The sequence below is a fragment of the Xenopus laevis genome, chromosome 5L (genome assembly GCF_017654675.1).
Source record: "Xenopus laevis strain J_2021 chromosome 5L, Xenopus_laevis_v10.1, whole genome shotgun sequence".
NCBI lineage: Eukaryota > Metazoa > Chordata > Amphibia > Anura > Pipidae > Xenopus > Xenopus laevis.
In genome coordinates, this window is record NC_054379.1 from 35,845,970 (window position 1) to 35,872,241 (window position 26,272).

The following is a 26,272-nucleotide window of genomic DNA, read 5'->3' on the forward strand; positions in this document are numbered from 1 at the left end:
TGACTATAGCTGGGAAGGGTGGGAGCTACATTTTGTGGTCACAGCCTCATTGCACCCCGCCTAATGGTTTTAAAAATTAGTGGTGAGCACAACTTTCCCTTGTTTGTGTGTATATATATATATATGTATTGAAATGCATAGCTTTTCTTCTGACCCCACATTTTTTGTTGAGCCAACTTTTGCAGCATCTTCTTTAAAGGGCGCTTTCACCTAGGGGTTAACTTTTAGTAGAGTGATATTCTGAGACAATTTGCAATTGGTTTTCATTTTGTATTATTTGTGGTTTTTGGGTTATTTAGCTTTTATTCAACAGCTCTCCAGTTTGTAATTTCCCTAGCAACCACACGCTGATCAGAATAAGAGACTGGAATATGAATAGGAGAGGTCTGCACAGAAAGATGAATAATAAAAAGTAGCTATAACAATAAGTTTTTAGCCTGATATAGCAATTGTTTTTAGATGGACCAGTGACCCCCATTTGAAATCTGGAAAGAGTCAGAAGAAAAAGGGAAATATTTAAAAAAAACGACAAAAAATAATGAAGACCAACTGAAACTTAGAATTGGCCATTCTATGACATTCTATAACATACTAAATGTTAAGTTAAAGGTGAACCACCCCTTTAAGGGGAAATATACCCCCATGTACCCATGAGCTCATTCAGTCGGGTTTATGTAGAAAAGGTGCATAAACATTACCTGAACTTCCAGCTATAAATATAAATGTATTTTTTCACAGATATATAAGGGAATTCTGGAGGAATTTGCAGACTTCTCAGACTGCCCCTGAATTTATCACACATGCAAAATGTCCATAAATACTGTAATAATGTCCATAGCATGTACTTAAGATAATGTACTTATCTGACCTTATTTGTTGTTTTGTAACATTAAATCCTCTTATTTCATTTAAGGCCTTCATGGTGTGGATAATGGGATTTTGACATTCAATCATGTTAGAATACCAAGAGAAAACCTTCTAGATAAGTGAGTAAATTACATTTATCCTTCAATTGTGAAAGTACTGTGGCCTTTATTTTGAGTGAAACTTTTTGCTATAGGAAATCAACTGCTTTCAAACTCTATTCAGTCAGGAAATGCTCTAATATCTAAATTTAGAACTAGAATGAAATCTCATTTGTGATTTGTATCTGTTTCTTTTGTTTTGAAGTAATTGTTCTAGTTGTGTAGGGCTCCAGAGCAATGACAATATGGCTTCTCTTGCAAAGCATTGAGATGTGGATTGGCATCATCATAAACCTGCATTGATTAACTGCTCTGCTTGATAATAGCTATCAGTAAATCTAGACTCGTGGACTTTATTTAATAGGCTGTTTGATGCTGTGGTTGAGAGAAATGTCTTTGCAGCTGAATGACTGGAAATAAAATACAAGCATTTAGACTTCATAAATCTTTAGGGTAAGGCCACACTTTGGGGAGATTTGGTCGCCTGGCGACTAATCGCCTCGTCTTTGCGGCGACCAATCTCCCCAAATGCCTTCCCTCACTCTGCACTGGCTTTAAATGAAAAATCGCTGGCGCTTATCACATGCAGCGATTTTGTTTTCCGAAGTCGCCTGAAGTTAATCGCCTCGTCTTTGTGGCGACCAATCTCCCCAAAAGCCTTCCCTCACTCTGCTCTGGCTTAAAATGTAAAATCGCCGGTGCTAATCACATGCGGCAATTCATTTTCCGAAGTCGCCCGAAGTTTCCTCGTGAAGCAACGCATCGCTGCATGTGATAAGCGCCGGCGATTTTTAATTTTAAGCCAGTGCAGAGTGAGGGAAGGCGTTTGAGGAGATTGGTCGTCGCAAAGACGAGGCGATTAGTCGCCAGGCGACCAAATCTCCCCAAAACGCCCAGTGTGGCCTTACCCTTCGTGTGCTCTGGGGCATAGAGTACATGGAATGGTAGCTATATTAGAGCTGGACAAAAGTTAGAATAATGGTTAGTCTCACCCAGGATAAGGACAATTCTCTTTAACAAGTTGCAGCAATTCCTTGAGCTTGATTTTAGTGTGAAATAAAACAATGCTGGGATAACAATGGTAACAGTGGCCCAGCAGTTGCTAGGTGGCAGTTTCAGTACATAGGAAACAGTTTAAAGAGCACAGATATTTCCCATAGTCACCCATGGTCAGCATTCACCCATGGGTTAATTCCCCCCTGCAGGCCAGCGGACAGGACCTCCCCCTACAATTTAAAAGTTCCACCTGTTCCTCCCTTCCCTCGTCTATTTTGTCCTGTCCGGGCCAGGGATAGGAGTTTAGTTCTGGGAGAACGTGGAATCTCAGGATGGAAGGTGAGGGCCTTGAAAGCTCCCCCTTTGGGGGTTAGCAGAGGCTTACTTACGTGCCCATGTCTCTCCTCCCGTTCTGCGGGTCAGGGGGATGTGGAGGGAGCGTTGCTATTTGGCAGCTTAGGTGGCTGATCCTCCCGCAGCGCGGGTTAGGAGAAGTCCGCAGCCCTCAGGAGAAAAGACGCCAAGGATGCGTACACAGCCGTCGGATTGCGGTGCGGCTGAGTGCGGCGGAAGTGACGTCATGGCGGAAGTGCTCGAGCGGCCATCTTGGTAGAGGGCAGAAATGCGCGTCTGCAAGGGATGGTGAGGACGCTGAATGGGCGCCAAGAAAGTTAGCGTTTTTACCTGTATTGAGCATGGGTTATACAGGTATGGCTATTACCTAGGATGAAATGGATTATGCAGAGGGCAGCCTCAGTTATTTAAAGAGGTATGCATTTCCTGTTTGTGTCAGATTGCCATCATTTTGACTGAGCATTAGGCACGCAGAACAGGTATGTGTGGCAGATCAGCTAAGCTCCTTTCTTCTGCATGATTAAGTGAAAGCGCTGATTGTTTGTTTACTCTCTCTTGACTAGTTACCTATGGAACCTGGTACGGGGAAAACCTCTCATCCTAAAGGGAAAAGGTGATGTATAAATCAGAGAGATTCAGCATGGGTAAGGCTCAGATTCTAACAATTTGTTATTTATATGCAGCCTTCCTGCCACAGATGCAAAAAAAGACAAGTCTCCGGAGAAGACAGCTTCAGCAGAAAAGCAACAAGAACCTGGAACTTCGTTGTCACAAGAAAACCAGTTGTTTGCTGATTCCCTAGCGTCTGTAATAAAACAGGCGGTGATACAGGGATTCCAAGAAGTGTCAAGCTCCAGAAAGAGACAAAGACATCATCATAGACAAGGAGAATTTTTGTCGGATATTTCGGAAGAGGAACTGTCGGCTGATTCAGACATCCTGTCGCAGGCAGGGTCAGAAGAAGGGGAAATAGAATCGGAGGAAGAATCGACATTTGATTTAGCGATTATTGACCCATTGATTAAGGCAGTGAGGCATACTTTGACATTTCCTACGGAAGCTACAAAATTGTCGACTGCAGACAGACTTTTTCCATCTTCAAAGAAAAGATCAGTACATTTTCCAGTGCATTCATCGATTAAAGAGATAATTACAACAGAATGGAAAAAGACGGAAAAAAGGGCTCAAACCGCAGGGAAATTCAATAAGAAGTACCCCTTTGATGAACAAGATTCTAAGACTTGGGAGTCTCCGCCTAAGGTGGATGCAGCTGTGGTGAGGCTTGCAAAGAAGACTACACTTCCAGTTGATGATGCAGCAGTCTATAGAGAGCCGATGGAGAAGAAGATGGAGTTTAATCTAAGAAAAGCCTTTGGGGCTGCCGGAGCAGCCTGTAAACCGGCGGTGGCGCTGACATCGGTGTCAAGGGCATTAAAGGTATGGTTGGCGGATCTTGGAGAAGCAATATCATCTAATGTCAAGAGGCCAAAGTTGTTGGAGATGTTGTCCGATTGCAGAATGGCAACAGAATTTATATCGGAAGCATCACTGGACATGGTGCATTTCTCGGCAAGATCTATGGCATTATCAGTAGCAGCCAGAAGAGCTCTGTGGCTAAAATCCTGGGCAGCGGATACAGCTTCAAAAGCTAATTTATGCCAGTTGCCTTTTGAGGGAGAAATGCTGTTTGGGGAGAAACTTGATGCGATTATAAAGAAGGTGTCGGGAGGCAAGAGTGTGTTCCTTCCGCAGGAAAATCAGCCCAAGAAGGCACGTTTTTACTCAAATTTTGGCAAAGCTAAAGACAAGTCCTTCAAGACTTCCAGACAGTATAAGCCGGGCAGAGAGTATTCCAGGCAGACGTCTTGGCGATCAGGACGTCCAAGTTACAGAGGGGCAGCTAAGAGATCGGGGTTTTTCTCTTCTACCCCATCAACTTCCAACCAACAATGAAGGTGGCAAGGTCCAGGCCATGGTGGGTGGCAGGTTGGCCAATTTCTCGCAGGTCTGGGCCACAACGATTCAAGATGTTTGGGTACAAGGGGTAATCGAATCAGGATTCCTCCTGGAATTCAAGACAGTACCCAAAAAAGACTTCTTCATAGAGTCAAAGATCAAAGGAACAGATTCAAACAGAAAAGTAGCTCAAGATTATTTGAGTCAGTTATTCATGTCAGGAGCAATAGAAACAGTGATGCCTCAAGAAAGACACACGGGGTTTTATTCAAAACTATTTCTAATAAAGAAGACATCAGGTGCAATGAGGCCGGTGCTGGATATGAGGAATCTAAACAAGTTCCTGCAAACAAGGAAGTTCAAGATGGAATCCTTAACATCCATAATGCAAGTAGTCTCAATTGGGGACTGGCTGACGAGCATAGATCTAAAAGATGCTTATTTTCACGTGCCCATAGCTCAGGTGCACAGAAAATATCTGAGATTTGCAATAGAAGACACACATGTGCAGTTCAGATGTCTGCCGTTTGGCCTAGCCCAGTCACCAAGAGTATTCACAAAAGTAGTGGTCACACTCATCGCCGAGTTAAGGAAGGAAGGTGTGGCGGTGTACCATTATCTCGACGACATTCTGGTAGTGGCAAACTCGAGGGCAGAGGCCGAAGTGCAAACTTCCAGAGTAAAGGAATTTTTGCAGATCCATGGTTGGGTAATAAACCAGGAAAAAAGCAACTTTGTTCCCACTCAGACCCTACAGTATCTAGGGGCTTTATTTCAAACAGATCGGGATCTGGTCAGTCTGCCACTAGACAGACAAAGGAAAGTAATCGATCTGATAGAAGACTTCAGGAAAAGGAAAACAGTGACTGTGCACGATTGCCTGAAGGTGTTGGGAGTTATGTCAGCAACTATACAGATTGTGAAATGGGCGAAGTGGCATTTAAGGCCCTTGCAGTTCTTTCTTCTAAGGAAGGTAAACCAGCCCCATCTGCATTTACGAAGGAGACTGGCGGTACCACAGGAGGTCAAGAAGACCCTAATATGGTGGTGCAAGTACGAGAATCTGGCGAGAGGAGTTCCTCTAGAAGAACCAGACTGGGTGGTATTAACCACCGATGCCTCAAGTGTGGGATGGGGAGCCCACATGGAAGAGAGAGTGGTACAGGGCACATGGATAGGAGAAAATGTGCCATCAAATATTTTGGAGCTCAGAGCAATCAGAGAAGCTCTCATGCATTTTTCTCACCTGTTGAAGGACAAGCAGGTAAAAATAATGACGGACAATACAACGGCGGTTGCCTATATAGTGAAGCAAGGGGGCACCAGAAGCGGGGCTCTGCTGAAAGAAGTAGAACCACTGTTCCAGTGGGCAGAAAATTGGCTAGGAGGATTAACTGCAATACATCTTCCAGGCAAAGAGAATTGGAAAGCAGATTTCCTCAGTCGAGCAGTGTTAGACCAAGGAGAGTGGAGTCTACACCAGAACATCTTCGAGAAGTTGGTGAAGAGATGGGGTCATCCATCCATAGATGTAATGGCGTCCCGACAGAACACGAAGTGTCAGCGATTTTTTGCAAGGTTCCCCTGCAAGGAGGCAGAGGCAGTGGACGGCTTAAGACAGAGTTGGTCGGAGGGCCTAATTTATGTGTTTCCTCCATGTCCTTTGGTATGGAGAGTGTTGAAGAAGATAAAGAAAGACAAGGCAGAAGCCATTGCAATCATCCCTTTCTGGCCCAGGAGGCCATGGTTTCCCCTGCTTCAGAAACTGGCCATAGAAGAGCCGATGCAGATTCAGAGCTTCCCAGGCTGGCTGTCACAGAACTCCATTCAGTTTCAGGGAAGCAGTCATCTCTGTCTGATGGCTTGGCGATTGAGAGGGAAACATTGAAAGAGTTGCTTCTGAAAGATGAAGTTATAAACCTATTATTGAAGTCAAGAAAGAAAAGCACTTCCCAGCAATACTACAGAGTGTGGGAAAGGTTTGCGGATTTTGTTTCAAAGAAAGAGGAGAATCCGTTGTCACCATCACCGGCAGTGGTGGTAGAATTTTTGTTTTCAGGATATGAAATGAAATTGCAGTGCAGTACATTGAGAGGACAAGTGTCGGCAATTTCAGCAATGACTGGTAAGAATTGGGCAGAAGAATCGCTGGTAAGAAGATTCTTTAACGCCCTTGTGAGAGTTAGACCTATGAAAAGAAATTGTCTTCCACCGTGGGATCTGCCTTTAGTCCTGAAGGTCTTGACTGAGGCTCCGTTTGAGCCTTTGGAAGAAACATCAGCGTGGAATATGACATTGAAAGTGATTCTCCTGGTGGCCGTAACATCAGCCTGCAGAGTTGGAGAAATAGCAGCTCTGGCGGCTTCTGAGCCGAACACAATTATATTTGAAGACAGAGTTGTGTTGAGGCCTGCATTTGGATACCTGCCGAAGGTAATATCTAGATTCCATATGGATTTGGAGGTCATCTTGCCTGCATTTTTTCCTGTTCCTACATCTAGAGAGGAAAGAAATTGGCATACGTTGGATTTAGTAAGAGCCATAAAAATATACCTGGAGAGAACAAAGGAATGGAGAAAATCAGAACATTTGTTCATAATTCCGAATGGTTACAGGAAGGGTCAAGCTCCTACAAAGAGAACAATTAGCTCCTGGATTGTAGCGGCCATTGCTAAGGCATATAATGTGGCAGGAAGGAGTGTCCCAAAAGGGTTGAAGGCTCACTCTACCAGGGCGTTGGCGAGTTCCTGGGCGGCACAAGCCAGAGAGTCGCCAGAAAGCATCTGCAAGTCGGCAAGATGGTCATCTTTAAATACATTTGTTAGACATTACAAACTGGATGTTTTGTCCTCCCAAGAAGCTAAATTTGGGAGGAAAGTTTTACAGTCTGTAGTGCATTCTACTAATTAAAAGTTCTGTTAAATATATATATGTGTCCCCGCCCTCTGTTTAAGCTTGGGTATTTCCCATGGGTGAATGCTGACCATGGGTGACTATGGGAAAACAGGAAATTGTTTATACATACCGTAATTTCTGTTTCCTGGTCACTTCCATGGCAGCATTCACCGGGGAGTTCCCACCCGGTATAGGGGACAGCTTTATTACGAAGACGAGGGAAGGGAGGAACAGGTGGAACTTTTAAATTGTAGGGGGAGGTCCTGTCCGCTGGCCTGCAGGGGGGAATTAACCCATGGGTGAATGCTGCCATGGAAGTGACCAGGAAACAGAAATTACGGTATGTATAAACAATTTCCTGTTTTTGCTATTGGACCCATGGTTAATTTTTATTCAGCAGCTCTCTGGTTTTCAATGTCAGCAATATGGTTGCTAGGGCCCAAATTACACTAGTAACCACACATTGATTTGAATGAGAGACTGGAATATGAATATGAGAGGCCCTGACTAGAAAGATGAGTAATAAAAAGTAGCAATAAAAATACATTTTCCTTTTACAGAGCATTTGTTCACTTCAATATTAGAAAACAAGTCAAACATAGAAAATAGAAAGTAGTTGGAAAAAGTCTTTATTTCTGGTGAACTATCTGAAACCAACTGAACTGAAAAAAATATTTGAAGGTGAACAACCCCTTTAAGTAACAAAGGTTTTCCATAAAACAGTTATTTTACATTTTTTTTTAGAAAATATGGTAATGCTTATTAATGTAGTTCTGATAAGACCAGCATGCACAATCATTGCAACATTTCCTTGTTATGAGATGTTTCTTTGTTAAGAGGTATCAGACATCCAGCAATATTTTCAAGGATATCTGGGTCAGCGAATGTTTACCCCAAAAGCTCACAGTAAATGACTTTATCATATGCCAGTTTATTAGGTTGTACTTCAGTTTCCCCACTTGCATTTTATTGCTTAATAGTCATGTGGGTGCTTCTGCCTCCACATGAGAAAGATAATCATCAGGACTGGGATTCTGATAAGTTTCTAAACACATGAGTCAACAAATGAGTGACTAATAGCAGCATCTTCCATTCAAAGTCTGAAAGCTTTTGGGGTTTGTGGTAACAGCTGAAGGAGACAGAGACCTTTCATCAGAAAGCATGTTTTTTTCAAAACGCATCAGTTAATAGTGCTGCTCCAGCAGACTTCTGCACTGAAATCCATTTCTCAATAGAGCAAACAGATTTTTTTTATATTCAATTTTGAAATCTGACATGGGGCTAGACATTTTGTCAATTTCCCAGCTGCCCCTGGTCATGTGACTTGTGCCTGCACTTTAGGAGAGAAATGCTTTCTGGCAGGCTGCTGTTTTTCCTTCTCAATGTAACTGAATGTGTCTCAGTGGGACATGGGTTTTTACTATTGAGTGTTGTTCTCAGATCTACCAGGCAGCTGTTATTTTGTGTTAGGGAGCTGTTATCTGGTTACCTTCCCATTGTTCTTTTGTTTGGCTGCTGTGGGGGGGAGGGGGTGATATCACTCCAATTTGCAGTACAGCAGTAAAGAGTGATTGAAGTTTATCAGAGCACAGGTCACTTGACTTGGGGCAGCTGGGAAATTGACAATATGTCTAGCCCCGTGTCATATTTTAAAATTGAATATAGAAAATCTGTTTGCTCTTTTGAGAAATGGATTTCAGTGCAGAATTCTGCTGAAGCAGCACTATTAACTGATTCATTTTGAAAAAAAAAAGGTTTTCCCATGACAGTATCCCTTTAAAGTCTTGATGGCTACTCTAAACATTTTTATAAATGACTTCAAACTTCTTTCTTATAGCTTTCTCTTTTGTGTTTTTGCAAAAGTCTGGCTCTGGTGAATAGAGTCCTAAGGGGATTTACCCTGCACTGTCCCTGCCTCTGAGTGTGCCAATCCTCTATGTGATCTTAGCAGATTCATTCTGTCTGAATCTGAGGAATTATTGTCTTCTCCGAAGTGGCAGAGGTTTGCCCAGAAAATAATGCACAGTGTAGCCGCACATGCCCAGAACAATTATAGTGGCTCCATTACACAGCCCGAAATGTACATTGCACCTTAGTATATTTCATAGTCCTTTCTTGGAAATAGAATCAACTAGATCATCTCTCTGTCTGTCTGAGAATATTGTATTCACTGTAAGTATGTATAGTATGCATGTGCCTTTAGTTACAGAGACTAGTCATACAATATATGTTTAGCCCATATATCTCTCATCTATCTGTCTGTCTATCTATCTATCTATCTATCTATCTATCTATCTATCTATCTTCTATCTATCTATCTATCTATCTATTTATCATCTGTCTTTCTGAGAATAATCTATTCACTGTAATATGTACAGTATGCATGTAGGATTTATGTGCATTTAGTTACAGAAACTTGTCATAAAATATATATTTATCCCATCTATCTCTTCTATCTATCTATCTATCTATCTATCTATCTATCTATCTATCTATCTATCTATCTATCTATCTATCCATTTATCTTTCTGAGAATATTCTATTCACTGTTAGTATGTACAGTATGCATGTAAGAGTTATGAGCCTTTAGATACAGAGACTTATTGAAAAAATATACATATACTCCTGCAAATCTCAGTGTAAACCCTGATTTCCTCCTCCCCTAGGTTTGGCTCAGTTTCACAAGATGGAAAATACAGGTCTCCCATTGAAAACAAGAGTGACAGATTTAATGCTATGCTTGCAGCTCTTACGCCAACTAGATTAGCCCTAACATTCCAAGCTTTGGGTGCTATGAAGGTTTGTTTTAATTCTTTCTTGGAATAATGTTCTCAGGATGTGATTCATTTGAATATAATGCTTTCACAGGAAGAAATGCAATGCCAATACTGTACGTGCATGGAAGCAACAAAACTAATGATTAATAGTGATGGAATGTTTAGTGTGTTTACATCTATTTAATAGTTACCAACACGAAATTGCTTCGAACATTTATTAGTGCAAAATCACGACAATACAATGTTGTGCAATAATGAATATTAAAATATAAATATTCACTCATATCACACCACAAAGGCAGTGTCTTCCTCCCTGTCTGCATACCTCATGTCAGCCACTCCCTCCTGACACGTTTTGCGCCATTGAGCGCTTCATGAGAAGAGGTATTTGCCTTGTATGCCTACCACCATAGCCATTCCACATTTCTATGTAAGAACAAGGAGGAGAAATGGTGAATAGAATAGATTATATTATGTATGGAGAAGCGATAAAGAGAATGAAGAATGTAAGACAAGGAAAATAGTTTGGAGTGTGGTCCTGCAGTCTACAGTTTTCTGGGGAGCCCCTGGCACCCCAATCCTACACTGTACAAGTTTCATATGCTTATCACAGACTATAGCGAGCAATATGATACTAAGCAATTGTTGCAATCCTCCCACAAATGTCATCAGTGATCTCACCTTCCTTATTAGCTCAATGCTGAGTTATACTTTACATGTGTAAGATATAACGATGACCCTATTGGTGTAATTAGGAACTCATATGCTTAACTTAAAATGTTTTCTCTCTTTTTTTTTATTTTTGTTTTTGCAGCTTGGGCTGACAATAGCCATTCGGTACAGTCACAGGTAATGGCTCTTCATTGTTTATGCAAATGATATTTAGAGAAAATGGCCATATAATAAAGTGGTCATCTGTTTTGCTTACCTGTGCGTGAAAATATATTATTGATACATTATTCAGCTGTATTTACTACTTATGCTTGCTTTAACCTTTTTCATGCTTGGCCTGCTTTCTGCTGCCCAAATAAGGGGTATCCCTTACTGACTTCTTGTGAGGGGTTTATTACTCTATAGTTCCTGGCTGCCCAGACATTAAAGATGCAGAGCTAATTTTTGGGAATTTGTGAATGTTAGTTGCAGACTCAGCCCCTACAGATTCAGTTGGTTATTGATTAGCTTCGGAGTTAAGCTGGCCATACACGGGTCAATAAAAGCTGCCAACAGACTGAGTTGGCAGCTTATCGGCCCGTGCATGGGGCCCTCCGACAGGCTTCCCCGATCTATATCTGACCGACAGTTGGCCAGATGTCGATCGGGCAGTGTTAAAAATCCAGTTGGATTGTGGCCGCATCTGTTTATTGATGCAGTCCCGCAATCAGAACACCTGTATTGCCTATATTATGATCCGATCATTGGGCCTTGGGCCGTATTTAGTGGGAGGGCGCCCAGAGGCTGCATGGTCCTTGCGCCCGGCCGCGCGGTCCCATATACACCACATACGTGCCTGCACCGGAGTGATGGGGAGCAGTGCTCCCCGGTAGGCGGCTGGGTGGCTTGCCGCCCCTATTATTCTGCTGCCCTAGACCTGGGCCTTTGTGGCCTTGCCACAAATCCGGGCTTGCTGGGCCCACAATGGGATCAGCCCGATATTGGCCATCTCAATGTGGGCATATCCACTCGTTTGGCAATCTCTACGTGTATGACCACCTTAATGGGGTGAGGATCTGCCAGATATCTATTAGGAAGTTTTTAAATTAATTGGGGAGGGCCAAATTTGACCATTAATATGGTTTCTTCACAAATGTAGTACAGTCGATAAAGGCTTACTGATCAGGGTCAGAAACTTGAATTTGTATAATATCGAGTCCATGCCCTCAAATGCTGGTCAGTGAATTGACCGGATCTGTGTATTGCGTGATGCACAACTTAATGGGTGCTGGATTTTAGGTCAGGCACATATGCATACAACAACACTAGTGATGTGCGGGTTGAAAAAATGTCAACCTACACTAGACTAATCTACACCCCTCCCGGGCTTCTATGTTTCTCCTATTTGTAGACCTGCACCTGTCCGCCCTTCGCTGATGTCACTGTTGGGGTGAGCGTGACTATCAATTGTTCAATTTAACATCCACTACACAACAATGTTTACTTGATAGCTGGTCTGCAAGGTTGAATACAATATATCACAATCAAAAAACAACTGAAGTGTGAGTCAGGTGTCCTGATAGCCAGAATACCTGTCCTACAACTCCCAGCAACCCAGTTCAGACCGCCATCAACAGTGCTGGTGATAGCTTAACACTAGTTCCCCATAGCTTAAAACATAACTTTTAATAACTTATTGGTTAAAAACCACACACACCCTTAGTGTGTCACACTTCCCACAACCAAACAAAACCCACTGCGTTAACTACGTCAGTGCTGGACTGTGTCCTTAAAAACATTCAATAAAATTGCCCAGGTGGACGAGTGGATGGTCTCGTGCCAACTTGCAGCGTGACCAGAATCACCAAAGTGTTCCTAATAGGAAAGTATGCTTATGTTTTAAGCTATGGGGAACTAGTGTTAAGCTATCACCAGCACTGTTGATGGCGGTCTGAACTGGGTTGCTGGGAGTTGTAGGACAGGTATTCTGGCTATCAGGACACCTGACTCACACTTCAGTTGTTTTTTGATTGTTAGCGTGACTATGTAAACAAAAGCTGCCCCAGCACCTGGGCAATTTGACTGACATGTGCATCAGGTATGAATCCTTTTAGTGCTGCATATTGTCATGGAAACGCGAATATGCCATAGATCAAATGTATCTATGGCACTAGCACTGTTGTCTTATTATGAGGGTGACATATTCTGTGTAAAATATACCCCCTTTTTGATATGAGCTCATTCAGATGGGCTTATGTAGAAAAGGTGCAAATCACTAGCTGGATTCTGGGACCTGAAGCCCCATTGCTTTCCATAGAGGATGATGCACAGATTCTCTGGAAAGAAGAGAAACTACAAAACACTCAATCTTTCACTTTACAACAGAACAAGGTGAGCAAGGGGCTACATTACACTGTAAGTCTAAGGATGTGAGGAGCTGGTCCTTGTGAACAGAGGCAAACTATTATGCTTTCCATTCATGATTTCCTCTGAAAAAAAAAATACTGTATGTATTTTTATTTATTTTTGGCAGTTCAGGTAGTATTTTTGCACATTATCTACAAAAATTCATATGTAGAAGCTCATGTCAACAAGGGGGTATAGTTTCCTTTCAATAAATTCAAGAATATGTTGACCCTTACAAATTAAAGCATTTCAGTTGGTATTTTAAATGACTATATGCACATCAGGATGGGTTAAAAGCTGGGCATAATTTACTGTATGTGAAAATGTGTTTCACAGGTTTAACTGTTTATGTGATTATTGAGTAGATTTTGTAAAATAAACAAGTAAATTAAAAGGAAATCCACCCGAATCACTAGTAGCAAACGAGTTACATTAGAGATTCATGCTCCTCAGCCATTGTGTATTTGTTAGGCATAATGGCACTTGAGTAGGTGTGCACAGCCCACAGATAAATAATTTCCTGTATATGACTGATTTTTCTTATTTCTTATTTTTTCTTATTTCCATTTCTTGCGCATCAGTCTTTTTATCTGAGAAAACCACCTTGGTGTTACTTGGTATCCCCAGAATCACCCCAGTATTTCCTCACAGGCCCCCGCCACCTACACACCGGGGATAGACTTCCTGACATGTAGGTGTATTTAGAAAAAAAATGAGAGATTCTCAAGTGGTATAGATAGTGCCAGCAGCCTGCCTACATATTTTGTACAGAAAACAAATGTGTGGTTTTGCTTGAACATTTGTCATCACGGTGTTTATTCAATTAGTGCCAGATTCAAACTTTTAGACTGATGTTTCTTCATTTGGCTGTTTTCTTTGAAATTGACAGCAGAAAAAAATGTACTTTGCAAATTGCACCATTGTCACATTGTGTTTCTGCCGAAATATTGTATTGAGCAATATACAATACAAGCTTCTGTATTTAGGCCCTGTAGAACAACTGTGTGCCATTTTCCTACTACTTTTCTCCATGTATGGTTTAGCAACTTTTCTAAAGAAAGTAAATTAATGAAACCGTTAAAGGCTTAGTGATCCCCAACCAGTAGCTCATGAGCAACATGTTGCTCTCCAACCCCTTGGATGTTGCTCCCAGTGGCCTCAAAGCAAATGCTTATTTTTGAATTCCAGGCTTGGAGGCAAGTTTTGGCTGCATAAAAAGGTGTAATGCCAAAAAGAGTCTCAATGTAGGTTGACAATCCACATAGGGGCTACCAAATGGCCAATCACAGCCCTTATTTGGCACCTCAAGAACATTTTTCATGCTAGTGTTGCTCCCCAACTCCTTTTACTTCTGAATGTTGCACACGGGTTTGAAAGGTTGGGGATCCCTGGCTTACAGCATTCCTTGTGTTCAAGGGAGTACACATACCTCTACAGAGTGTAAACATGTGCTACCAAATTGGCTTCCCTTGACAGAAATGGGGGGTCAGATGGTAAAAGATTCTGCTAATACAGGTATGGTATCTCCTATCCAGAAACCCATAATGCCGAAATATCAGGATTACTGGAAGGCCATCCTTTGGAATGCATTTCAAGAAAATAGTTCTGTTTTATGTTTAATATTTCCTTTTTCTCTTTATTACTAAAACAGTACCTTGTACCTAATTGTAACTAAGCTGTATGACTCCATATTGGTGGCAAAACAATCCTATTGGATAACTTTTCTTATGTAGAGAGTGGGAGGCAATTTGCAATTGGTTGTAATTTCTTATTTGTAGTTTTTGCGTTATTTAGCTTTTTAATCGGAAGCTCTCTAGTTTGCAATTTCAGCAATCTGGTTTCTAGGGTTCAAATCACCGTAGCAACCATGCATTGCTTAGAATAAGAGACTGGCATATGAATAGGAGAGGGCCTGAATAGAAAGATGAGAACAAATACAAAGTAGCAATAACAAAACATTTGTAGCCTTACAGAGCATTTGTTTTTAAGATGGGGTCAGTGACCCCTATATGAAATCTTGAAAAAAAGTCAGAAGAAAAAGGCAAATATTTTAAAAAAAAAAACCTATAAAAATTAAATAATAGAGGCCAACTGAAAAGTTGCTTAGAATTGGGCATTCTATAACATTCTAAAAGGTAACTTACAGGTGAACCACCCCTTTAAGGTATTGCAAGGTAAATGACAGCAAGGTCCCTTATCCAGAAACCCAAGGCCCTGAATATTTTGGCTAATACATCCCATACATGTAAATCCTTCTAGACAAAATGCCAAGGGAAAACTAATATTCCAGTATCTGAGTAGTATACCCCTGCAAATGCACACGTGAATATAGAAATTAATAAAAAGCTCTAATTGACACTATTAATGCACAGAGCAGAACACAACTTCCTGCTTTGCAGCGCTTTAACTCTGAGTTAGTCAGTGGGGTATGGGTGGCCACATGGGACATAACTGTTCAGTGAGTTCGCAATTGAAGCTTAGCGTGCAGGTCAGTTATGACCCATGTGCCCCCCCTCAGGTTACTGAGAGCTGAAAGCAGAAAGTAGTGTTCTGGCTATTATGTTAGACATCCAGCCATTCCAGCCTTTATAGATTACATTTTTGCCTAACTAACTATATTGAACACATTTATATTTTGCACAGTCTACCTATTTACTCAATTTGTATTTTTATACTGAACAATTCCTTTAAACCAAAAACATAGGAGGCAAATACTATGGCTTTATTTATAGGGGTGACGTTTTCCTCTTAGTACTACGCACTAGTTTGTGAGATGCAACATAAATAATCTTTTCATCTCAAACCAGTTCAGCCATGCTATAAAATCACAAATGTAAGTAAGCAAAAGTACAGGAAATTGAGCAGAGTGTAAACACAGCTCTATCTGAACAATTTCCGACTCAGACTAAAATGGCATTAAATTCACCTTGATATTTTATAAAAGAACACGGTACATTATCTCATAAGTGAGTCCAAAAGTAACAATTTACTACACCAGGAAATATAAATATTATGTACAGTCATATGAAAAAGTTTGGGAACCCCTCTCAGCCTGCAAAATAATTTACTCCACTTTCAACAAACAAGATAACAGTGGTATGTCTTTCATTTCCCAAGAACATCTGAGTACTGGGGTGTTTTCTGAACAAAGATTTTTAGTGAAGCAGTATTCAGTTGTATGGAATTAAATCAAATGTGGAAAACTCGCTGTGCAAAAATGTGGGTACCCTTGTAACTTTGCTAATTTGAATGCACGTAACTGCTCAATACTGATTACTGGCAACACCAAATTGGTTGGATAAGGCAGGTGTGTCCTGTCCAATCATGAGAAAACGTTTTAAGGTGGCCAATTGCAAGTTGTGCTTCTGTTTGACTCTCCTCTGAAGAGTGACAACATGGGATCCTCAAAGCAACTCTCAAATGATCTGAAAACTAAGATTTTTCACTATCATGGTTTAGGGGAAGGTAACAAAATGCTACCTCAGAGTTTTAAACTGTCAGTTTCAACTGTTAGTAACGTAATCAGGAAATGGAAGGCCACAGGCACAGTTGCTGTAAAACCCAGGTCTGGCAGGCCAAGAAAAATACAGGAGAGGGATATGCGGAGGATTGTGAGAATGGTTACAAACCCAAACATCACCTCCAAAGACCTGCAAGAACATTTTGCTGCAGATGGTGTTATCTGTACATCGTTCTAGAATTCAGCGCAATTGGCACAAATAACATCTGTATGGCAGTGTGATGAGAAAGAAGCCCTTGCTGCACTCATGCCACAAACAGAGTCGCTTGTTGTATGCAAAAGCTCATTTAGACGAGCCACAGTCATTTTGGAACAAAGTGCTTTGGACTGGTGAGACAAAAATTTACTGATTTGGTCATAAGAAAAAGCACTTTGCACTTATCTGTTATCTGCTGTGTAACCCGAGCCTTTCTCCTTTGAATGGCTGCCCCATTGCTACATAGCAGCTCATTTATATAAACAATAGTCGTGTTTCTGAAGCAAACACACCAGTTTTACCAGTGCAGGGCAACACTTATATTAGCCGTAATGTAAAGGTGAACCACACAGTCATTTACAGTATATATATATAGTGAATAAAGTACCCCCTCTTGTAAAATATAAGGATATTATAAGTTACCGAGGAGTTTCATGACCATATAAAAACACGTGGCCGAAGACCGAGTGTTTTTATACAGGTCATGGAACTCCGAGGTAACTTATAATATCCTCATATTTTGCAACAGGGGGTACTTTATTAATTATAATACACAAATTTCAATGAGTCATGTGACAGAAATGACATCAGAACTCACCGTTTATAACTGATGACATCAGAACTCACCGTTTATAAGGATATAATTTACAGGATATTCATGGCTTTTGTGTATTATATATATATATATGCCTCAATGAATGTTTGCTTTGATTTAAAAGTAGGATTGTATCACACATTTAAACACTGGCATCCGATACATTACATGGTAACAAACTTGTTGGCTAGTACTGACATATGCCCTTTTTCAGTTTTACGCTAACTGACCATACCAACAGGAATTTATCCACAAAATACACCATCATTGTCTATGACAGATTCATTGCACAAAACACAGAAGCCGTGGTTACTACTGCCTTGCAACTGAAAATAATAAACCTCTGCCTATTATTCACCCCCCCCCATAAATTTATATAGCACCAACTTTATAAAACTATCATGCTGCAGGATACACCCGATTCGATGCAGCTATTCAGTGATATGAACTAAGCAGCCTTGCAGCATGTAGAATTAAAGAGACAGTGTACACCTATGTGGCTATACAACATGAGCACTATAAATAGAACCTATGCTAAACATATATTCTGACTATTTTCTTTTATTTAAAAAATCTGTAGCCCTAATCATTCTGATTCTTTCAAACAATAATGGAAAAGGCAATTAATCAGTTTAGATTTCCTAAATAATCCCATTGTATAATGAAATCCTTCTGTAAGGAAGACACAATCAGCTTCTTGAAGAAAGAAAGTGTTTGTTTATACAGAGCTCATTATCTCTATTTAAACAAGTAATCCTGAGAACAGGGGTAGTAAAGGGGAAGTAGCAATGGTTAAAACAGTACAGTGATCCATGAAAACAAAAACATTTCATTTTGGAAATAGAAGAAAAGGCCAAATACATCTTCGACACAAGTCATTTTTAAACTTGTCACATTAAGAGACAGAAGGGTCGAATAGTAAATTCAGATTAGCATTTTCTAATAGTTTGGTGTCAAAATTCACACATTCGAATTTTAATCCCCCAATTCAGATTTAAATTCGAATGTGAGATTGATCACACCTCGACCATGGAAACAGTTCTAATTCGAATATTCTCCACTTAAAACCTGTAGAGTTTATTTACAAGTCAATGGCAGAGGTCTGTTGAACCATTTGAATATATTAATTGCCTTTCTGACATTCAAGTTTTTTTCAGAGGGAAAACTCGATTTCAAATTTGATTCGAATTTTCGGGTCGGGACTATTTGATATTAGATGTTGACATTTTTTCTTAAATAACCTCCCATTCGAGTTGTTAGTATTAGTGATGGGCGAATTTGCACCGTTTCGCTTTGCCGAAAAATTAGCGAAATTCGTGAAACGGCGAAAAATTCGCTGAACTGTTTTTGTGGTGAAAATGCACCGGCATCCAAAAGACAGACGCCGGCGTCCATTTTTTCACAGGCATTTTGTGAATTTATTCGCCGGAGGCAAATCACGTGAATTGCGAATAAATTCGCCCATCACTCGTTAGTATATTTGAATTAGAGTAAAAAAAATTCACGTAAATTCGGTAAATCTTCCCAGAAATCTACTTTTTGTTTATATTGTCGTCAGCATTTTTTAAAGCAACACGGGTCTTTCTTTCTTTTCTTCTCATTTATATTAGGGACAAGATCTGAGGTTTTATATTTCTTTTCAAATATGATAATTTTTTCAATGTGTTAGTTCTGTCTTTATGGATGCGCTTATATTGTCCATTGATCCAAATCATCAAAATAAATTACATTTTATGCATAAGCACTTATAATATATTACAATATGTTTTAATATGTCTGTGCCACATGTTAAGCAACACAGGGTGGGTAATTTTATCAACCAAATAAACCCAGCTTTCACGGCTTGAACTAGCTCTTACCTTGAACTTTGCAGACTGAACCCAATCTCACTTTAACATCTAGAGCAGATGTGCAACAGGTGCAGGCTCTGTGGTGTGTATATAACAAATACAGTCTCTTATGTAACATATGCTGTATTGTAACATTAACAAGTGTCTGAGGGTCACAAGTAGATGGAACTTTATTTGCATTTTTAAAATTGTGCAGACCTGTCCCAGGTGCATCGTCTATCAAATCTGTAATCCTGAACATTGTGTCGATAACCTTTGCAGGCCATGTAGTTTACAAACATCCAGTCTTCTACAATGCACTTGCCGACAATTCTGCTCACCTTTTCAGAAGTAGAGAATATCCATTAATTTCTATAGTAATTACAGAGTTTGGGGAAAAGACGGTCTCTGAATTAGTGAGCATGCCTTTCAGTCCCTGTCTAACAAAGGGACAGGTTGCTCCAATATTGTGTTAAAGTTTGTGAGGTTTGTGAGTTTTTTTTCCTACCTCGAATAAACTCCCAACTCGAATGTTTGCTTATTTATGAAAAAACCCGAATGTAAAAAACTTGATTGAATGCAATCTGGGGAGAAAACTTGAATACCTCGAATTAACCGAGTTATAGGCTACAAATTCTGGAATACCTCAAATTGATTGAGTTTTCCAGCGAAAACCACAGTTAAAAAACAAAAATCACGAAGGCAAAAAATATCTTCAAATTGTTCAAAGGACCTTGTTATTTTTTTTTTAATCACGAAAAATTAGTTTTTAGTGAAACTACCCTAGAAAAGCTTGAATTTTTCGGGAAAAACACAACTCAACCTTAAATAAATAACCCCCTTTATATTGCTTTGCATGGTAATATATAGGTATGGGGTCTGTTATCCAGAAATCTGTTATCCAACTTTTTAAAAATGATTTCCTTTTTCACTGTAATAATTAAACAGTACCTTGTACTTGATCCAAAAGATATATTTAATCCTTGTTGGAAACCAAACCAGCCTATTGGATTTATTCAATGTTTGCATGATTTTCTAGAAGACCAAATTACAGAAAGATCCCGTATCTGGAAAACTTCAGGTCCTGAGCATTATGGATAACAGGTCCCACACCTGTATATTATTTACAAGATGGCATTCCTTTAATCATAACAAGTAAATGTTTTCTTACTTGTCAAGACGAGCCGTAGTCTATTGGTTGGTAGATTTATAAACACAATAGTAGAAAATCATACAGTATGTATGGCATTATAACATAAATAAAATAAACAAATGACCAAAATATGAATGATGCAAACCTGAGGTTTACTTATTTACCAAATGCCGTATCTCTCAAAGGCAAGGGAAAATACTGTTACTGTGCCCCTTATGTAGACTAGATCCCAATCTGAAATAATTAACAAGAAATGGCAGTTTCAAGGAACAGGTTTTATATAAGGTAGTACAGGTGTAGGATCCGTTATCCGGAAACCTGTTATCCAGAAAACCCCTGAATTACGGGAGGGCCTTCTCCATAGACTCCATTTTATTCAAATAATCCAAATTTTTAAAAATTATTTCCTTTTTCTCTGTAATAATAAAACAGTAGCTTTTACTTAATCCCAACTAAGATATAATTAATCCTTATTGGAAGCAGAACCAGACTATTGGGCTTATTTAATGTTTACATGATTTTCTCAAGATATGAAGATCCAAATTATGGAAAGATTCATTATCCAGAAAATAAACCCAGATTCCGATCATTCTAGATAACAGGTCCCATACCTGTATTACAGATAAAAAGGAAATCATTTTTAAATATTATTTAATTATAATGGAATCTATATCATAATTCGAAGCTTTCTGCATAACGGGTTTCCGGATAATGAATCCCATGCCTGAATTAAATTATAACTGGTCCCAGGTAGGATTCCAGTGGATGGTTTTGATCAGAAGAGCTCATTTTCCTTCTGTGAAGCTGAGGTAGTAGTTGGCCTGCTGGAAGTTTTTGGATCACTTGTTTTGCTCATGTGGCGACCTGCCCTTTTACTAGAAGGTCAGCAATATTGAGATTAATGTCCCTTTAAAGGAGAAGTAAACCCTAAAAATGAATATGGCTAAAAATGCCATATTTTATATACGAAACTTAATGCACCAGCCTAAAGTTTCAGCTATTCAATAGCAGCAATGATCCAGGACATCAATTTTGTCACAGAGGGTCACCATTCTCAGTGGGCTCTGAGAAGTTAAACTTAGGGGTCGTTGCAAATTATGAAGGTCGGCCTGTAAGTTAGACTGATGCTATAATGCTAATTATTAAATTCTGATGCTAATTGCACTGGTTTCTATGTGTACTGTATATTGTGAGTGGGTCCCTAAGCTCAGTAAATGACAGCAGCACAGAGCATGTGCAGTGAATCAGCAGAAAAGAAGATGGGGAGCTACTGGGGCATCTTTGGAGACACAGATCTTTACTGCTAAAGGCATGTGGTTGCCTTGGGCTGGTACAGAAGCCCAAAACATAATGTACAACATTTCTAGCTACTTCTTTAGTTAAGCATTAGTTCTCCTTTAAACATAATACACACTTAAAAACCAAACACAAGCCTGAAATCTTTGCGTGCATTGTAATAAATGTTCTGAAGTAACCTGAACAAAGAATCGATGCTTAGAATTCACTCTGCCTTAAAACACTTTGGCTTTGTGGTCTGATTAATGTGAAAGATATCCATTAGTCGCAGGTGTGTATGACTTGTGGTGAAAGGGTCTGCTGTATTGAAATTTATTCTGCAGAATTGTTAGCCACATCTATGAACATTGTGTGTTTTTTCATGTAGGCAGCATACTGGGAGGATGTTTGTAATGAGTACATAAACTGATGAGGTAGCTATATCACTAGAGAGAGAACCCTGCCTGGACTAGGGGTATGCTGTGGGGATTGACACTCTCTAACTGATATGTAGGTCATGGATCTTGAACCCCAAGGTACCACTAGTCTAGACTTTAGAACTGGGATTTATAGAGATTACAGTCTACTTGTGGTTATCAGTAAATAACATGCACAAGGTACTTAAAGGAAAACTATACCCCCCAAACAATGTAGGTCTCTATAAAAAGATATTGCATAAAACAACTCATGTGTAAAACCCTGCTTCATGTAAATAAACCATTTTCATAATAATATACTTTTCTAGTAGTATGTGCCATTGGGTAATCATAAATAGAAAATTGCCATTTTAAAAAATAAGGGCCGCCCCCTGGGATCGTAGGATTCACTGTACTCACAAACATACCAACAAACCATACATGTTAGGTCACATGAGCCAATTAACAGACAGAGTTGTGTCTTTTGCTTCCACACTTCTTCCTGTTACAGTTAGAGTTGAAGTATTTCTGGTCAGGTGATCTCTGAGGCAGCACAGAGACCATCACGAAATGGTGGCTCAAGGCAAGAGATGTAAAAGGGCAATATTTACTTAAATATATATTCCAGTTTGGTAAGATTCTTTAATATGCCACTTAATATGATATGAACTATCTGTTGCTTAAGTGTTTATTTTGGGGGTATAGTTTTCCTTTAAAAAAAAGTATTTTGTTTCCTTATGAAACTAGGAAAATACAATATATGGTATAGGAAAGACAAAGATAGACCATTATTTCGCTAATACATCAATCAATTAAAGGGGTTATTAAAGGGAGTTCAGAATACATTTTAGGAGGATGTAGTAGACAATCCAAATGTAAGACATGACCAACAATTGGTTTAAGGTTGTTCACCTTTGAGTTAACTTTTAGGGACAGATTTATCAAAGGTCGAGGTGAATTTTCAAATGCAAAAAATTCGAATCTCAAGTTATTTTTTGTATACTTCGACTAGGGGATAGTCCAAATTCAATTTGAAAAATTTGGAAATTTGAATATCGAAATTTATCATGTACTGTCTCTTTAAAAATTTGACTTCGACCATTCGCCATCTAAGACCTGTTGAATTGCTGTTTTAGCCTATGGGGAATCTCCTAAAACCTACTTGGAGACAATTGGTGGACTTTGAAAAAACAAAGTTTTTTTGGAAAAACGTAGATTCGAATTTCATCGAATGCGCTATTCCTTTGATTCATACGATTTTAATTCGGCCAATACAGACCTATTCGATTGAAAATGGACCTATTCGACTCAAAAAAACCTTCGACTTAATTTTGGTTGGTCTTTTTGAATTCGAATTTCAAAGTTTTTTCAATTTGAAATTCGACCCTTTGATAAATATTTAAGTATAATGTAGAGAGTGATATTCTGAGACAATTTGCAATTTGTCTTCTTTTTATTATTATTATTATTATTTGTGGTTCAGTTATTAAGATTTTTTTCTGTTCGGCAATCTGGTTTGCGAGGCGCCAAATTACCCTAGCAACCATGCATTGATTTGAATAAGAGACTGCAATATGAGAGGGCCAGAATAGAAAGATGAGTAATGCAAGGTATCAACTCAAATAAGTTTGTAGCTTTATAGAGCATTTGTTTTTAGATGGGGTCAGTAAGCTCCCTTTGAAAGCTGTAAAAGGGTCATAAGAAGAAAACTATAAAAAAACAAAAAAAACAAAGGCCTATTGAAAAGTTTTACATGCTAAAGTTAACATAAAGGCAAACCCATTAATAAATATTAATATTCAGGATTCGGTTCAGGATTCAGCCAAGAATCTGACTTTTTCAGCAGGATTCAGCCAAATCCAAATGACTGGCTGAACCGAATCAGAATCCTTAAAATCATATGACTCATCACCACACAAACATTGCAGGTTTCTTTCGCACACTTTGGGGGTTATTTACTAAAATCCGAATTTATCTCTAAAGTCTACAACAGAATAATGCTAGAAATGCTGTATTTTGTATACGAAACATGAACATGAACTTACTGCACCAGAAGCCTAATAAAACATATGATTTGTGTTTTCAAAGTTGGCCACAGGGGGTTACCATCTTGTTAAACATCTTTACAATACCACGACCTTGCACATGCTCAGTGTGGTCTGGGCTTCAGTTGGGAGGTTAAGCTTAGGGATCATCATAAATTATCAAAACAGCACAAGTCAAATAATTTCTGCCATAGAAGCTGATACAGCAAGACTGATTAATAATCAGATTATACAGACTGAACTGGGTCTGTGGATACAGGGATTTACAGGGAAACAAACAAAGCTGCTCGAGTTCTGGGAAGTAAGGTGGGGGGGCGGTCCCCCCCTGCCGTTTGAATGTATGATTGTTTCCCTGCAGAGCAATTAGGGACCGTCTGAAGTTTCCTATCCACAACAGTCAAAGCAAGTAAAACAAAGGGGAATTTAACTGCATACAGTCTCTTAAAAAAATGGTATACATTTTTAAGTGAAGTATATTGGTTTCTTTTTCATTAAAGAAAGTAAAAATGGGATTTTATTTTTTTTGCCTTTACATCCGCTTTAAGATAAAAAAAAAAAAAAAAGCTTGACCAAACTCCTAGGGCCAATTTTGCCTTGTTTACTTATAATATAACTTGAATAAATCGAATTGGGAAAAACCCGAATCATACGATTTTTTAGGACTTTTTTCCAGAATCACTCAATTTTTCTGGGTCTTTACCTGAAAACCACAATGATACAATTTATGGTATATGATATCTTTAAATTTAGATAGGGACAGCTACCATTGATTTATACATGACCTCGACAGGTCTGAGATGGCGAATTTTCAGATTCAGGTTTTTTGCAGCATCAGGGTGTAATAAATCTCGAAAATTCAAGTTCTTTTTTTTGCCCCAAAAAGCCTGACTAGATAAATTTGAGTTTAGTAAGTAACCCCCGTATATGTTTGGTTCTCTTTAACCCTTCGTTGCCCCAATTTGCATATGAATAGTAAGGTTCGGTTCAAGATTTGGCCTTATCCTTCATGAAAGATTCGGGATATGGCTGGATTGGGCGCATCCCTAGTATTCCAACTAAGTTGTAACTAAAGGTGGCCATACACGGGCCGATAAAAGCTGCCGACAGACCGAGTTTCTTCCCCGATCGAGTTTCTTCCCCGATCGAGATCTGGCCGAAAGTCGGCCAGATCTCGATCAGATGGGGTTAAAAATCCCGTCGGATCGCGGCCGCATCTGTTCGTTGATGCGGTCCCGCGATCCGACCGCCCGTTTGGGAACGTGAAGGATCCGATCGTTGGGCCCTAGGGCCCACTAGGGCCCAACGATCGGATCAGCCCGATATTGCCCACCTCAAGGTGGGCATATCGGAGGGAGATCCGCTCGTTTGGCGACATCGTCAAATGAGCGGATCTATACGTGTATGGCCACCTTTAGTTGTTACTGTAACTGGCCTTTGATATTAACTAGTTGATTTTGGTTTTTACTTTGTAAAAATATTGAACTTGTATATATGCCTCACATCTATGTAGGTCAACAACTTAAAAACCCTATGGTACCTATGTATAGGTATGACAGATATATATATATAAAAATTGTATAAAGGGCAATAGAATTTTACATTAAAAAAAAAAAAACGTGAATTTGATTGGTATGTGGTTCCACAGTGTTCGTGAAATGCAGCCCATCTGTTTGAGCTCTGGCACAATGCAAAGGTTACCTCATGGTTATAAGCACAGCTGTGCCGGCTGTAGAGGAATGCAAAGATTGGAGATTAAACTTTAGCAGAAGCTGACGGGTGCCGTTGTGGTCCTGAGTACTTGGCTTATAAGCACCCAGAGAGGAAATGAATGGGTTTGTAGGGAAAATTCGTCTCTATTCTTGTCTTAAGTCCCTGAGAAATATTTTCCAGTTTTGAGGTAATTTATCTTGCATGATGCGTAAATGCTAAGTGTAAAAAATCAGCAGTGCTGGAGGTGTGCAGTATTGGCTTTTAAAGGCACAGACGGGAGTCATAGAAAGGGGGTCGAGTCCTGAACTGTAAAGCTGTTTTGTATACTGCCTTCTCTGATGTGTTTAAATTTTGGTGGTCTTAAACTCAAAATTTCCCTGGTTTTAGTACAAGTGTGGGACCTGTTATCCAGAATGCTCGGGACCTGGGGTTTTCCGGAAAACAGATCTTTCCGTAATTTGGATCTTCATACCTTAAGTTTACTGGAAAATAATGTAAACATGAAATAAGCCGAATAGGCTGGATTTAATTAT

General features: G+C 39.6%; 1 protein-coding gene across 1 annotated transcript in view; it reads left to right on the forward strand.

Moving 5' to 3' along the window:
* Nucleotides 1–26,272, forward strand: part of LOC108716607 (acyl-coenzyme A oxidase-like protein) — a 151,287-nt gene that overhangs the window by 34,948 nt on the left and 90,067 nt on the right. The window contains exons 8-10 of the mRNA XM_018262858.1: nucleotides 914–986; nucleotides 9,833–9,965; nucleotides 10,758–10,792. Of these exons, the coding sequence (XP_018118347.1) occupies nucleotides 914–986; nucleotides 9,833–9,965; nucleotides 10,758–10,792 (241 nt within the window). The remainder of the gene's footprint in view (nucleotides 1–913; nucleotides 987–9,832; nucleotides 9,966–10,757; nucleotides 10,793–26,272) is intronic.